This window comes from Amblyomma mixtum, chromosome 3, assembly GCF_055824585.1.
Source record: "Amblyomma mixtum isolate Tamu chromosome 3, ASM5582458v1, whole genome shotgun sequence".
Taxonomy (NCBI): domain Eukaryota; kingdom Metazoa; phylum Arthropoda; class Arachnida; order Ixodida; family Ixodidae; genus Amblyomma; species Amblyomma mixtum.
In genome coordinates, this window is record NC_143014.1 from 54,215,725 (window position 1) to 54,231,263 (window position 15,539).

A 15,539-nucleotide genomic window follows, 5' to 3' on the forward strand; every position below is an offset into this window, starting at 1 on the left:
TCGGACGCCGTCGTCGGGAATTGATCAGCGCGAAGACAGCCACCAATTTTGAAGATAATGAAGATAATTTTTTGAAAATAATGGCGACCAGGATAATTTACTTCAAGGTGCGTATTGCTACGTGCAGCATCAAGCTCTAATCACGAAGATGTTGCTGATTTTTTTTTTCTTTTTCTTCGCGATTAGTTATGAATTTGCAATGGGCAACTCGCTTTACGGACTGTTTTGCTCTGAAGCCAAAGTTTCCGTATTAACGAGGCACGACTGCAGACCAACCCTTGCCTGGATTTTACTTTACAACCACATTCGCACGCAGTGTCTGGTAATGTTTCGCGCACAAACTGCTCTTCTTTTTTCTTTTCTGCCTTAGTGGCGAGCAACCCACAGTCACCTTCATTCCCATAACATGTGTGGCACACCTCGTACGTGTTCTTTACACAGTAATCCAAGCCATCATTCGCAACCACATCGTTTTTCACGACATATCAGCCAGTACAAGAACGCAAGCTGAAACAACACAGGATAGCAAAAAAAAAAAAAACAAAGTAAAGGATAACACACGCGAATACTAACGAAGACATGGCGTCTGTCACTGGACCGTGAGCCATTCCAGTATATAGTATCACAAACACTGTAATAAACCGGAAATAGCGTGCTACTAGAGCACGATAGCTTACGGGAGAAAAACCACTGAGGCGAGAGACCTCTTTCGGTATATAGGAGTGAGCTCGGGGCAACGCACCATAAAAATCGGAAAAGAAAAAATGGCGGTAAAAATGGCTAGCGCTTATAGCAGCCGGAAGGATGCCCGTAAAGCGCCGGCATAATATACCGCTTCGTGACCTGTGAGGAACGAACGGGCTGCGCGTGTCTTGAGCGTGCATCTTTCACTAGGGTAACAAAAAAAAACCCAAAAAAACCTGGTGGCGAGACTAAGTGAAAACTAACAGTACACTCTCGAAACGCAGGTGTTTCGTGGCGTTTCGACGAGTTGGAAAGCTAATTTATATGCTGAGAACTTCCCCGAATTCACAGACATTTCCCTAATGAAAGTCGTTTCCGCGTACGTGCACCCAAAATCGAAGTTGCGAATATGCCATGTCACAAGCCTCGATCCTATGGCAACATGTACGCAACCTTGCTAAGGCGCCGCTACTGGCTTCTACGTGCCGTACCCCAAATATGCGAAGGAGTCGGAACTGATGATATGCACCTAACAGCCGACCCAAAGGCGGCGAAAAAACAAACACAGGAGAGAGGACACTTGAAGACAAGCAGCACGCGGTGAAGGAAAAAGATGGCGGCAAGGGCAAGGCACTACGTACATCGACGCGGTAATGAGACTCCGTGAGGTGATGGATAAGGTAATTGACGGAAAGGCGCATACGACCGCATACGTGGATTGCAACGATGGTGAAACCGCCAACGTCGTAAACGCGCAACAGCGACAAAAAGGGACGTACTCTGCAATTCACAAACGGCTGCATGATGGCCGATCGTAAACGGTTCGAAAAAGCTTGTTCACTGTCGCGTCTCTTTTGGCAGCACATCTGCACCTAACCTGAGGCTCCGGCTTCAAGCAGGCGTCAAAGACACCCGCGGTGTCCGCGGCTTTGCTTATCGGGATCAACGCAACGTTTTTCATTGCGAATCCGCGATGGCACGTCAACGTACGTACGCCCACACATAAGATGAACATTCCTCACCCAACTCCATCAATTTCATCAAACGTAAGCACAAAGCTCGCCACGGCACCAGACTCTGAAATCAAGGTGAATTTAAACCTTAGGCTCTATACAAGAAAAAAACATGTTAGTTTTGAAAGGACAAGGAATATTTCACTACATCTGGCTATGCCACTGTGTACACAAATGTCTACACATTTAAGCAGGCTATGCTGGGATTAACATGTTCACTTGCACTTAATTAGATGAGATTTCAAGCGGCGAAGATTTTTTTATAACCTTTGTCTTGTGCTACAACAATGTGGTCAGTTTGTGCAAAAAGCTTGCACATTCAACATGAATGAAACCTGCAAATGTAGCCTTAATTCATGTTGAACACACACTAGACTGCACTATTTTGCACAATTTTTGTCTCCACATCTGCCACAGACAGGCGACTACTGGTCAGACGGAAATACGTTGCACTGAAAGAAACATGATGACCTGCCTTAACTGCTTGCCAGTACCTTTGGAGGGAAAGCCTGCTGTGACTACAAGTGGCCACCTTGATCACAAATCCAGACATTTTGTAGTGCTAAGGTTCTCTTATTGTCACCTTTAAAAGACATACTTGAAAACTTCAACAATTTCCAGGGCAAGGACATCAAAAACCTGCCTGTGTGTCGACATCTACTCTTGATGCCTCTTCTCTGCCCTTCTGTGGTGGTAAGGACCAGCTCTCATCAAGCACAGAAAGGAAGGGTTGTGCCACAAAGGATAGGACTGGGCTCTCCAACTACAGAGGACATCTTGCTCATCCTGGTTGCTATTCCTGCATTCTGTTCCATATGATTTTCTTTGTTTGTAGTTGGAAACAGAGAACTCACCTGTTCTAGCATTCAGGAAGGGGCCCTGCCAAAGTGGAAGTGATTTCACTTTATACTTGAGACATGAAATAGTACTCCCAGAGACAACACTTTGAAGAGACTGCACACTGCTGCCACCACAGTGTATAGTATTTGCTGCAGCTAAAATATAGTTATTGACCAATGACTGTTAGCCTAACTGCCCTCAAATCTTATAATATGATAGAGGAAAATATTTCTGCCCATTAATGCCACACAATGATATTTTGTCACTAAGCATTTGCCTTTACACGATACAATTCTAAAACAGGTTCAATGCTAGCCAAGTTCCACAGAAGGGAGCTCCAGGCATCCATGTGAGAAAATGAAGGAGACAGCATGCTGACACAGGACACAAGAAGTGGTGCAAACTGATCCCTTCTTGTGTTCTACGTCAACATGTCATTTTCTGATCATGTTCACGATTCTGCAGCAACTAGCTTGCCAATAAATGATATTCACCTGAGTTTGGCAAAAATGACATGCAACATTAAAATAAATTGTTCCAAGCATCTACACTGCTTCCAACACATACCTGTGGACACGCATGTTTATGCTAAAATTTTTTGAATAAAAAGCCCACAATCCTTTAATCAGTAACAGATCAAGATTATGGTGTGCACAAAACACTATACCTCCTAAAGGCACTCCCTTTTCCTTTACAAAATATTGGCAGAAACACCTGCAACATTACCCTAAATCCTGGTCACATATGGCTGCCGAGATTCGTGTAGATCTCTAGAACATGTGAAGCTCTCTTGCATGCTGTTTCTGCATCAGTAAAGAATTAACATCGCTAGTAAAGTATAACACTTAACTGCAAGTTTTTTTTAATGTACCAAAAGAGGCTGTAAAAAGTGTTGGCAGAATTAAACTAAAATAAACAGCACACCTTCAACAGAAGGGGAATAATGAATAAAGAGTTGTCATTGATCACGTCTGCATGCAGCCTTTGCTACCTTATAGAGGTCGCCCCAATGATGAACAGTACAAAAAAATGCAACCTTTAATGTAAAGTACAACACAGCTAGGCCAGTGGCCACAATAAAATGATGAGTTCTTTAGTGACCTTCCTTCATCCATCAAGCCACTCTAGGGAGTTTTACTGCAATGTCACAAAATTAGGTTAACTAAAAATTTGCAGCAGCAGTTTGTCACAAACATTACCCTCTAACCAGCAGCCTTCCATTTAACACACAGGACCAATTCAGACCCATGACCGGAGACTAAAAACACGTTATAATATCAAATGGCTGCACATGCAAACACAGCTGTCCCTACAAGTTACAAGAAGCTGAACACAACATTTGGATGCATAATGAAATTCACACGGGTAGCCAAAATAAGCTTTGCACCACCCTATTATATAGTAAAGAAAACAATGTCAAGAGGGAATAATATGCCAGCAAGTTAGTAAAAGGCAACTGAAACATATCAGCTTAACCCTCAGTTTGCATGTCCATACTTCACGGTCGGTTTCTTCTTTGTTTTCCCATTCGTTTCGAAGATGCTATTGTATATTTACATTAGTAGCAGAAAATGCAGAAACATCATATATCGATTGAAACCCAAAATCAAGAGAGCTAAAACATATCAATTTACAAATACACTAAGTTCCTAACAAATGCTCCCGAACAATTTTGGCGTTACAATTTTGGCCTTAAAATATAAAATAAAAGCCAAGCGTCTCCAGAGGATAACTGAATTACTGTGACCAAACCAAATAATTACTTCTGTTCCATTTTCACTGCAGATGACTGAAATCTGCCTCACAAGCAGGCAAGCAACTAGGGCCCCTTATAGTAATTGAAGCTGGAGTCTAGCGAATTTGAGGGACAAATAGTCCCTCAAATATTTGGGCACTGTTGTGAATATTTTTTAAATAATTACTGCAGTAATTGAAAAGGCAGTTCATAATGACATTTAGAAAGCACAGCATTCCATTCACTGGTTAAATTAGTAAAAGTCTGCATGAACACAGCACTGCGGAGACCTGCTGCAAAGTGGTGCACTACAATTTGTAAACATGGCGTCCACCGAGTCTTCGGCACACAGCAGCTGGACACTCTTTCCTTCCCAGTGATAGAGCTACCAGTCGTGGGGTGCAGAGGATCAGGTTTTGCAGCACACGCCATTCTGATAGGCTCAGATCGCTACAGCTTTCACAGCACTGCAAACGACTTGTGAAATGGAGTATAAGAAAGGACTGGGGTCTAATAACACCTATAACATATTTCTGCTCAGATATGCTGAATAGGTGGCAAAAATTCTTGGTAATACTCTTTAACAAGTCCTACACCCTTCCTAAAAAATGAAAACAGCTAAAATAACACCGATGGACAAATCCGGAAGCAAATGAGACCCCTTAAATTACAGACCAATCTCACTAACCAGCACAGCATGCAAGCTACTAGAACAGATCATCTCGAAGAAATGTAACACCTTATCAGCACGGCTTTCATAAAGGACTTTCTACTGCTACTAACTAACTGAATTAGTGCATGATATATCCATCACTACTGATCACCGAAAACAAATGACCTCACTTTAAGACTTTTCGAAACCTTTCAACTGCATATTGCATACCAAACTTATTACCAAGCTTGAACTAATTCTAGGAAGGCCCCATTTTAGACCAGATAAAAGAACACCTCACTGACCACACTCAGTATGTTGAATTAACAGGAAATTTGCAACAGCTAATGTAACATTAGGTGTACCACACAAAGGTGTTCTAGCCCCAGTATTATACATAATTTTTATAAACAACCTGCCTGCTAGTAACTCACAGAATATTAGATTTTTTGCCGATGATTGCGAACTTAATCAGGAAATTAACTCTGCCAATGACCACATAGCTTTAAATAACACCTTAACAGTGGTGGTGTGAAGAGAGGCAGATGACTATTAGCATTAAAAAATCTGTTCTTTTACCTGCAACCAGGAAGCAACATCAATCGTTTTTTAAGAATAAACTAAACAACATTCCTCTTCCGTCTGTCAATATGCACAAGTACCTAAGCATAAATAACCTATAAACTCAGGTGAGATGTTCGTAGTAACAATGTCACATCAACCACACTAAAGTTATCTTTCATTAACAGATGCCTGAAACTAGCACTGTATGAAAGAAAGTTACCTGCATACAAAACATTCGTCAGACCTGTTCTAAAGTATACAATGCTGCTTCGTTTTCTTTCAATAAAAGGCTTGTTAAAAAACTTGTAGTACAAAGAAAGGTGCTCAGGTGCATATATATAACGAACAGAGGTTAACCAACTCACCGCCTAAATTTTCTGAACATGCAGGACTGCTAGCCCTTCAAAACAGTGCCAAACTTGTGTGCCTTAAAATCATGTACCAACTCATACACAATCAATTAAAACTGGATACTACAAGATACCCATCGAACTCCCAGATGAGGCAAAGATGTTATAATGTCATGCACAAACTGAATGAGTTTGCATTCCATACAGATAGTTTCGGGTGCCCGTTCTTTCTGTGGACTTTACACGATTGGAACACTTTGAATATGTTCATTGCTAGTACTTCAGCATTACATGCTTTTATTGCGTTCATTGAAAACTGACCTCATACATTTCAGTAATTATTTGTTACCTTGTCACTGTTGGTTGAGTATTTTGCAATATAAATATTCTGTTCAGCCCAATTTTTGTCACATGTTCCATGTTCTAGTTCAACTTCGATATTTTGATGTAAAACTTTATGCATAAAGTAATGTGGACTTCGAGTCACTGAGCTTTCTCGCAGTTGTGAGTAATTATATTTTTTCAGTGCCCTCTCTGTTATAATCTTTCATGACATTTACAGTCCCATATAAACAAATAACACTTATCAGTTGCAAATCAGTGCTGTGCTGTATCTTCATTCTTTGTCCATGTGCCAGTGCACTGTTGCACAATTATCAGCTCAACTAATTTGTACTCTGTAACAGCACTACAGACTGACTGCAGCCACAAACTAAAAGCTACCTGCAACAATGGAAGACAGTGGTAACAGACCCTATGGGGGCTGGCATTTTGCTACTGGCATGTGGGTGTGTTACTGGTCTGGCAAGACCACGGGTAGCAGACCTCAATAAATACTAGGTATGGCCTTCAACCTTGACAGAATAACCCAAAGCAAAGGTGTTACAATTCGAAAACAGGTTGCATCATCACTAGAATGCCTTTTGCACTAGCGTGCGCCCCCAAAAGTTGGATAATGAAGAATACTGATATAAATTTTAAGGGTCCATTGTTATTGCAATTGCAATGCAACAACACTACTGCTCTATGGAGAATCAAACACTGAAGTGGACATTTATATTTTTCAACCACACGATCTGGTGACATGATATGAAGGGAAGAACACACCGATTAAAAATACCGAAGGAACAGAGAGAAGCACAGAATGAAGTGGATGCAGAAACAAACCTATGAAAAATTGGAAACACACAAGACCGACATTCCTGGGTTCACCATTCTATGGCCAGATGGACACGACTGAGCAACTTGATTGTACTGTTATAGCAATAGTACTGCCAATACAACGAATTTACTCTTGGACTTAAAAGCATCTTTACTGTGAAAGCCACATAATGGGTATGCGTTATAGTGAAACAGTAAAAAAATATACTGCGAAAAGTCAAATCACAGGCTATTTTAACTAAGCAGCTTTCACATCCTACTGAATGCTCTTTTCCCTAAACTAACACTCACAATGCAAGATGGGCATACTTTGGGACGTAGCTAAGGGACTTGGTCACGCTTAAGGCAGCAATGCCTTCACAAACCAATGTCGATGCAGAGCCATGTGCATAAGTTCACAGGTCTGCGAAAAAAATTCGTGTTGCGTTGCTTTCCAGAAAGGTGGTATTTGTTTGAGCAGATGGAGATTGCATATCCCCTCATGCTTCCATGCTTTTCAGAAAGATTATTTTTCTAGTCTCTCATCTCGTGAACTTTTGCCCATAATTATGCTTAAGCAAACTGCTAAAGGACATACTTTCAACGGGAGTAATCTTAAAGTAAAAATTATACTTCAACTGAAGTAATGAGCCTCAGGGAAATCAAAGGCACTTAAAGAGACTTGAGGACAAATAGAAGTTGGCCTGTATTGACGAAGTACCGACCGCATTCCAATCTTCCAATCACAGAGACCACTCTCACCTAGAAAAAACCAAAAATATGAGATACAACTGTCGCTATCACCGGCCAATTCCGCAAGTAAAATGAGTGTGCCAACACCGCTTTTTGGGCTCGGACCTCAACGGCTATGCTACACTAGCATTCACTTCGAAACAATGGCAACCTGTCCTTGTTAGTAAGGACATCAGGAGTTTGAATCGACTGGTGGGAAGATTTCCAAATCCAATTTTCTCGCCGATACATGCATCTTTTGCTGCTGAACAAAAGAAGGAGCCAGAGAACCAATTTTTACTGAGAACTGTAACTGCATGGAGTTATCCTCATTGCCCCTTTGAAGAGAAAAATTCACACTGAACTAGCAAGCATTTGTAAAAAACATCCTGCATTTGCTGAAATGTGGTTTAAATTAAATAAAGAAACTAGCTGTTTCCGAATTAAAAAAAAGAAGTGAAAAAGCTCAGTAGCCAAATATGGTGAGAAAGTCTGCAAAAACAAAACCTCTAGATTGTGAACAGATACGCATTGTTAGAAGTTCACACTTGCCCCTGCCCCTCTCTTCACAAAGGTGCCCAAAACAATGTTGCTAGCCTATGGCGAAACTGTTCTTGCTAGCACAAAACTGAGAGAAGTTCCAAATTCTTACCTATATTAATTAAAAGGCCGTCAGAGGCATGACAGGACATTACTGCCAGTTACCTTGGGCTCCATACAGCTGAGAAGGCACTATCACAAGTCAGCAGCCCCTCACAACAAAGCTACCTAAAATTATTACATGCACCTACAATAAGTGGTGCCTGGGTTCACACCAGGCACATGTATCCAAGGGGATGCCTAAGCCCCTCCTTGGCACATTAGGCCCCTCCTCGGCACAAAAGAACTTCCTTGGGCCCTTCCCGAAAAAATAGAAAAAATCCTGGCTTCGTGTCTGGTAGACACAATAGCACCTGCTGTGTTTGAAGACAAAGGAGTACTACCATTATTTTCTGCATAACTAACCTATTGCAACACTGTGTACAGCTGCCTACAACTATGTCTCATGGTGAAAAAAGGTTACATATATTATTTTTGGTGCAGATTGTGAGGACCCATACAGATACAAAGACAGTTACAGATACAAAGACAGATACAAAAACAGAAGAAGCAGCGCAATGATACTAATATCATTTTGTTCCTTTATAAATACAGCATTTCTGTGAGCGAAAAGCACTCTGTTCATTGTAAGCAAGCTTCAATAGGTTTTCACATTTCTAAAAAATTACAGGACCACCTAGGGACTAATTAAACTGGACAAAAAATAGCCATCATCCAACATAATTTGTTCCATGCAAGCTAACAAGGCAATTCTTCAAACCTTGCCACAGCCAGGATGTCACTGAAAATAAGATTGCTTAATTAAATCTTCCATGGTTCGATCAAATATCAAAAGTATGGAAGCATGCTTTGGCACTGTGATCACCGTCTGCATGGTACTAGGTTTTCTAGCAACAAGATGTGCAAGGTATACCCAGTACGGTGTCTCAGTAGTCCAGTTTACTTGCAACTTCCAAGGCAGAAGCTCAAGGCCGATTCATACAACAAACCGTTCACCCACGGACCAGGTATCATGTGACAGTCCGCTTTCGCTCCGCGAGGCTTGCACCCGGCCCGCATAAGGGGTAAGGCCATGCCCTTGTTTAATCCACTTATCACCGCTCCTCTTGGTCTTCACCTTCACATGTTGCATTAAGTGGATTAAGCATAATCATTTGCCATGCTAGTTTGCCCACACTCTTGGCCAGGAGTGAACCAGACGGCCCAGAAGTGGGATGTCAAAAGACGTCTGGTCCAAGGCCAATGTTCTGCCGTGCGAATTGGCCTTTAACATGCAGGCTCTCATCAATTCTGCACTTGCAGCTATTGTAGTTGCTTTAACCATTTACTTTAAGGAGCCTGGATCAAATGTGAATGTCGTGTGCTGCTTATGCATTATAACTCTGCAATATCCAGGAGGAACCTAGTAGTAGTACCATGATTAGCAGGCTCCACTATCAGTTAGCTTTGATCCATCGGGATAGCTACGAAATTACTTTTTCATTCCTCAACTGGCGAGTTTTGCCTCATTGCTAAACTCACTAAAAATACATTTTAATATAAAGCTCACCACTAGGAAAGATCATTCACAATGTCAAACCATCATCTTTTTGTCTTGGCTGTTAGCCTTTCTGCTCCTATTGGCATCTTCTCTTTTCCACAACTTGTGGCAGCATTGATCAGTTGCCTGCTCACACGTATTGTATACTCTAAGCAACTGACACCATGAGCGAATTTGCCCTCATCAACATCACACTGCCATTGCTGACCCTAGTGCACTTTACTGTATACATCACAATGGTGCTTCATGATTCATCTTACCTGATCACTCCTAGTTTTCCACCTGAGTGGACACTCTGTTTATGTGAACAAGAATCAGACCACAAGCCAGCAAGTTCTGAACTAGCATGTGGCCTAGCACTTACAGTTCACATTTCCAGAGCAACAACACATCTTACACTAGCAGTCAGCATCTATGTTTATAGCTTAAAGCAAGAAGAGTGTTACCTCACGACATCAGACATTCGTATCAGGCTAGGAGCATGGTACCTTACATTGGGCTTGGTGCCACTGCATGTGTGTTCACATGTCTGCACAGGTGCCTTTCACAACTGAGTACAGTAGGTTGAGCTGCACAGGGCACTGTGCTAGCTTCCACCTGGTCTTTGAACATTATTAGGGTGTGTTGAAGAGCTTTCCCTCGAGAAAAAAAAAAGAAATCCCAGAAAAGTAAAAGTGAGAAACTGTACACATGGAATACTGCAGTGAAAAGAGAGGTTCTATTTAAAGAGAACAAACATAGCATGAGCCAACATACAATCAGGCAAAATGACAACTGATTGCGGCATGATGTGGTGCAAGCAGCTTATAGCAGCATACACCATAGCTAACCGGTTCCATAAAACGCAGAACACAACCATGAAAATGTACATATTTAGGAACCCCTAATGCTGACATTATATACATTGAATGAACACCTTTGCCACTGTTGTTGCCCAGGGCTTTGCAATGCAATGGTGAAACCAGAGTTATGTCCTTTGACACTCAAGTAAAAAGCTGCATCAAGCTTAAAAAGCTTTATCAGTACTGTCAAACATAGGGGTGTAAAAGGACGAGAGTCTGTATGGAACTTCCCAACTTTGTGTGCTAATTCATACTAGCACGCATTACACAGGCACCTTTCAAAAGAGTGGCACTCTGCAGTCAATTGTATTGCTACTATTGATAGTCTTCAGTACAGAACTGCTGTGATGAATCCCCACAGTGCCCTACAAAGCACCAAGCATGCTCACACTCGAGAGCTCACAATAAGTGTGTGCAATAGCAGGGTAGATAATCAAGGAAACACCTGAGAGGTAGAGCTGCCCCAATTATAATAATACAACAAGCCACATAGCCCCACACTTTTGAAAGGTGTCAGTAGGCTCCCTAGTACCAAAACAGTAATCATGGGCAGGGCAACAGTGATGCAGTTTGAACACAGGCAAGTGGTTTAGCTGCAAAAACCAATGATAAAAATCTTCTCCAATAACTTACAAGCAGCAAGTGAATTTTTAAAATATCATTTTACACATTAAAAGGCAAGTAACAGCAGCCAGCAACATGCACGGAACACTTCTGTGCCTTCCTGTCACGCAAACTCTGATCACACAATAATCACCAATGAAAGGATGAATGCCAGCTCAAGATTGCAACATCAACACAGGCATCAGCTGATCTTTGTTGTGAATGGGTGAAGTCACTGCATGCAATCAAGATACCCGATTTCCAATAAGCAATAAACAATGTCTTCACTTAAGCATGCACACCTCCACTTACAAGAAGCAACAAGTCAAACACATTAGCACGCAGGATAAGGGGCTGGGTGAAGCACTATGAGGCAAACACTAGTAATGAAGGAAAATTTCTTACTATTTCTAGTATATGAAACATGTCACAAAGCTGCTAACAATGACAGTGACTAATTTCAAAGTGCACACACAATGTTTGCTTGGTATTTAATTATTAAATGTGCCATAGAAATCGCCCAAACATTCATGTTTCACATCAAGGCAAACAGTACTCTTAGTTACACAGCCAAGCTTCTGTAATTAGCTTTTCACACAAGTACAAAATAAACTGATATGCAAGCAGTTTTACACCCCTGAAAGCAGGTGTTAACTGCCTATTTCCATTATCACGCATTATTGAGCACATGCACCTCATTGTGTGTGCACACCAAAATTTTATCTCAGCAGCTCTAGCAGATTTTTAACATAAAAAGGTGAGAATGAAGCAGCGATGTGAAGTTACTTCTTGGCTCTAATGTTAGATGAGTAAAAACTGGTCTTGCCCCAAAAAGAGGTGGCAATCTAACACAAACACCAATCGAGATTTGAGCATATTTAGTTAGGCATATCAAAGGGTGTTATTAAAAACCTTCTTTAGCAGGCCAGCAGAAAAATCTGGCAGTGTAAAAACAGTTGTATAAATGTGCGGCCTAAAAAAGGGTGCATGAAAAACCATACAGAGAGTTTGCTAACACTGGTATGAACAGAAATATAGAGAAATAATGTGCGCCTTTGACTCAGGGCATTAACATCTCGTGGCCTGCTCTTCTTTGTACAAGCATTCAAGTTAATACAAATACACCGAAATAATGTGCACCTTTCAGTTGTGTTCTTTGCTTCGTGTGCCCTTCCCTTCCTTTGTTTACATGCATGTGACAGGTTCTTCTTGAAAATCACACTTTGTGCACACTAATTATGAGCATTTATGTGCTGCACATTAACAGCAATGACAGCATTAATGACTATGCAGCATTACTCATGCTGGCCTTGCAGTCCAAGGCATTGATCAAACACCAAAGTGCTAATCAACAAACAAGTTACACTGAAGCCAAGAAGGGAGCCTCCAGTGACTATTTTTTATGGCTTCAGAGGTGTGCTTTGTCAAGATATGAGCAGAGAAATATGAACTGGTATTTCTCTGCTCACCACTTTCATGCAAGTGAACCATATTCTCTTTTCCTGAGACATAGTTTACTGATCATTTGTTGCACCCAGAGCTGTTAAAATTTATGTATTGTCTAGATTGCTAGGCAGGATGACCACCGGTGTTTTACAGCGCTGTGAAGCATATATATATATATATAAGAAGAATCAAAGGCTCACCAGACATCACTGTTAGTCACTCTCGTGGCTGCGTCTTAGTGGCACATGAAAAAGATAAAAATCTACATGAGCCCACAGCAAGTTACTGATGACGGTCATGGCGATTGCAATTCATGCATGTATGGCAGCCGCACCAGTAAGCTTGACCAATATCGCCTCCAGGAGTAGTCCCGACCCCTGCAAGCGACATGAGTCACGAATATATCGACGGCATCCGCCCGGCGAACAGTGCACTATGCACGACCAGTACAGCCTTCACCACTCGAACGCAAAACGACATCGTCACCCGCATTCAGTGACGATGTCGTTGGCACCGGCCGTTCGCGTTGGCACGGCGTAACAAATCGGGCCTACCGTTAATGCGCTCGCACGCGCGATTCCTGAGTAGATGTTGGCAGAGGCCGCTGGTCAGACGTACGCCTCTGCCCGGCGCCTCGCTGGCGTGGACGTCAAGTTCTGCAAGCGGGCGTAAAAGTTTCTCCACGAGGCGAATGTCTTTCCGGACCATATCCAGACGCCCGAAGTGATGCCCACAATGAGAATGCCCAGGTACTTGATCATGAACACGTAGAACTCGGGCCGGCGCAGCGAACGATCGCGACGGTTACACGACGGCTCTGGGCACGGAATGCTCCACCGTTTCTCTGTGTTTACCTGCCAGTGCCAAGCGAGCATCCAGTCGTCGAAGTGAGCTTGTTCGTAGAAGTAGCAGCAAAGCACCGTTAGTGCCGGCAAAGTGTACAGGAAAGAAAAGATGCCGATCCGAACCATTAGCTTTTCCAGCTTGTCCGTCTTGGTGCCGTCGTGCTTCATCACAGTGCGAATATGGCACAGAGATATGAAACCTGCCATTAGGAAGACTTTGCCCAGGGCAAGATAGACGAACAGCGGCGCCAGGACGAAGCCACGCAGGGCGTCCATGTTCCAAAGACCCACGTAGCAGACTCCACTGAGTACGTCCCCTTCCACTTTGCCCATGGCCAGGATGGTGATAGTTTTCACGGCAGGTATGGTCCATGCAGCGAGATGGAAGTACTGCGAGTTGCTTTCGATTGCCTCGTGGCCCCATTTGAGTCCGGCGGCCAAGAACCAGGTCAGGGTGAGGACAACCCACCAAATGGAACCGGCCATGCTGAAGAAGTACAATACCATGAACATCACCGTGCAAGCCTCCTTCTTGTTATTCTGCGTAATCGTGCGGACCATTTCAATGTTACTCTGCCCACCGGGTACTTCAAACGGTTCGTTGCAGGCCACTTGGTCACCTAGCACAAAGCCTGCGAAATAGGTAGAAGACACCATCAGGTTACAAAACGAGAGGAAGATGATGGGTCGCTCAGGGTAGCGGAACCTCTGCATGTCGATGAGGAATGTCAGTACGGTAAATAGCGTCGACACCATACACTGTATAGCCCAGGCGCCGATCCAATAGCGCGAGAACTTGAGGTTTTCGCCTCTGAAAAACATGTGATGACACGGCATGCCACAGTTCTTTTCTTCCTTACCGCGGATGCGGAACACATAGTCCAAACCAAGGGGCACACGAAACTCGCGTGGGCAGAGAAAGCCGCGACTAACAAGCGGTCCCGTGGAATTCGGCGACGATGGCGGGTGATTGATGCGATGCTCAGTAACATTTTCACCGACGCACAGTTTTTCGGAGCCGACTTCGGGGAACTTGTCACATTCGAGGGACTCCGGCCACTTGAAGCCGAACTTGTTCATCAGGTGCTCGCAGCCCTCGCGCGCTGACATGCAAAGCGAGCGGCACGGCGGGATTGGGTACTCCAATATCGTGCACACAGGCGCGTACATGGAGCAAAGAAAGAACTGCAAGTCCGGCGAGCACTTGACCTTGACCAGTGGGAAGAACTGGTGCACTTCCATACCAGCGTCCTCCTGTTTCTGATGGTTCAACAAGTTCGGCATGATAGTCTCGTTGTACTGAATGTCTTTGCACAGGGGAATCGTAATAGGTTCACAACGGCCATGATGAGGAATCGTCCGGTGCTCTGTCACGCGCGAGCTCACCACCTGGCCCAAGCCGGGTGCCAGCAGAGCTGCCAGCGCTACTAGGCCTAGCGCGACGTTTCGGGGCCGCATCGCGCCCGCGTTTCCTAGGCGATGGCAGGCGTTGGGTGTACGTCCGGGAGAACTCCGAGAGCACGGGCCTCAAGCACACTACATGGCGTCGAGTTCGGGCTGGCCGCACGGCACTGTTTTTGTTTCGAGTCAACGTCACACGCTACCGAAACAGAGACATGGCCGCGCGCCCCGCTTGCTTTGGCAGTCTTTCGCCGCTGCCGCGAGCGGCCAAAGTTGCTCCGGCGCCGTCTCCTCGCCCAAAACCCGCCGAACCGTCGGTCCGCTCCATTGGCTGTCGGTGCGCCAACAGACGCCCGTCCGACCAATGTGCGCCCGGCTGGGGCACCTCCTCTCTCAAGGCATCCGAGGAAGAGAGGTACAACGTGTCGGAGGTGGCGTGCAGGAAGCGCCGGTGCCCCGCGCGAATGGAGCGGCCGTCTTCCTTCGCGTTGCAGCTGGCGGCCGCCCGCGCTCTTTGTTCCCGCCAAGGTCTCGGGCTCTTCTGGGGCGCGT

General features: G+C 43.9%; 1 protein-coding gene across 1 annotated transcript; it reads right to left on the reverse strand.

The window, feature by feature from the left end:
* Positions 1–10,546: 10,546 nt before the first annotated feature.
* fz (frizzled class receptor) lies at positions 10,547–15,305 on the reverse strand. The gene is made up of 2 exons (XM_089579210.1): positions 13,296–15,305; positions 10,547–12,975 (listed from the first exon to the last, which is right to left on the reverse strand). Exon 1 carries the CDS (start codon positions 15,042–15,044, stop codon positions 13,350–13,352), a length of 1,695 nt encoding a protein of 564 aa, XP_089435336.1. The 5' UTR covers positions 15,045–15,305; the 3' UTR covers positions 10,547–12,975; positions 13,296–13,349.
* Positions 15,306–15,539: the final 234 nt, after the last annotated feature.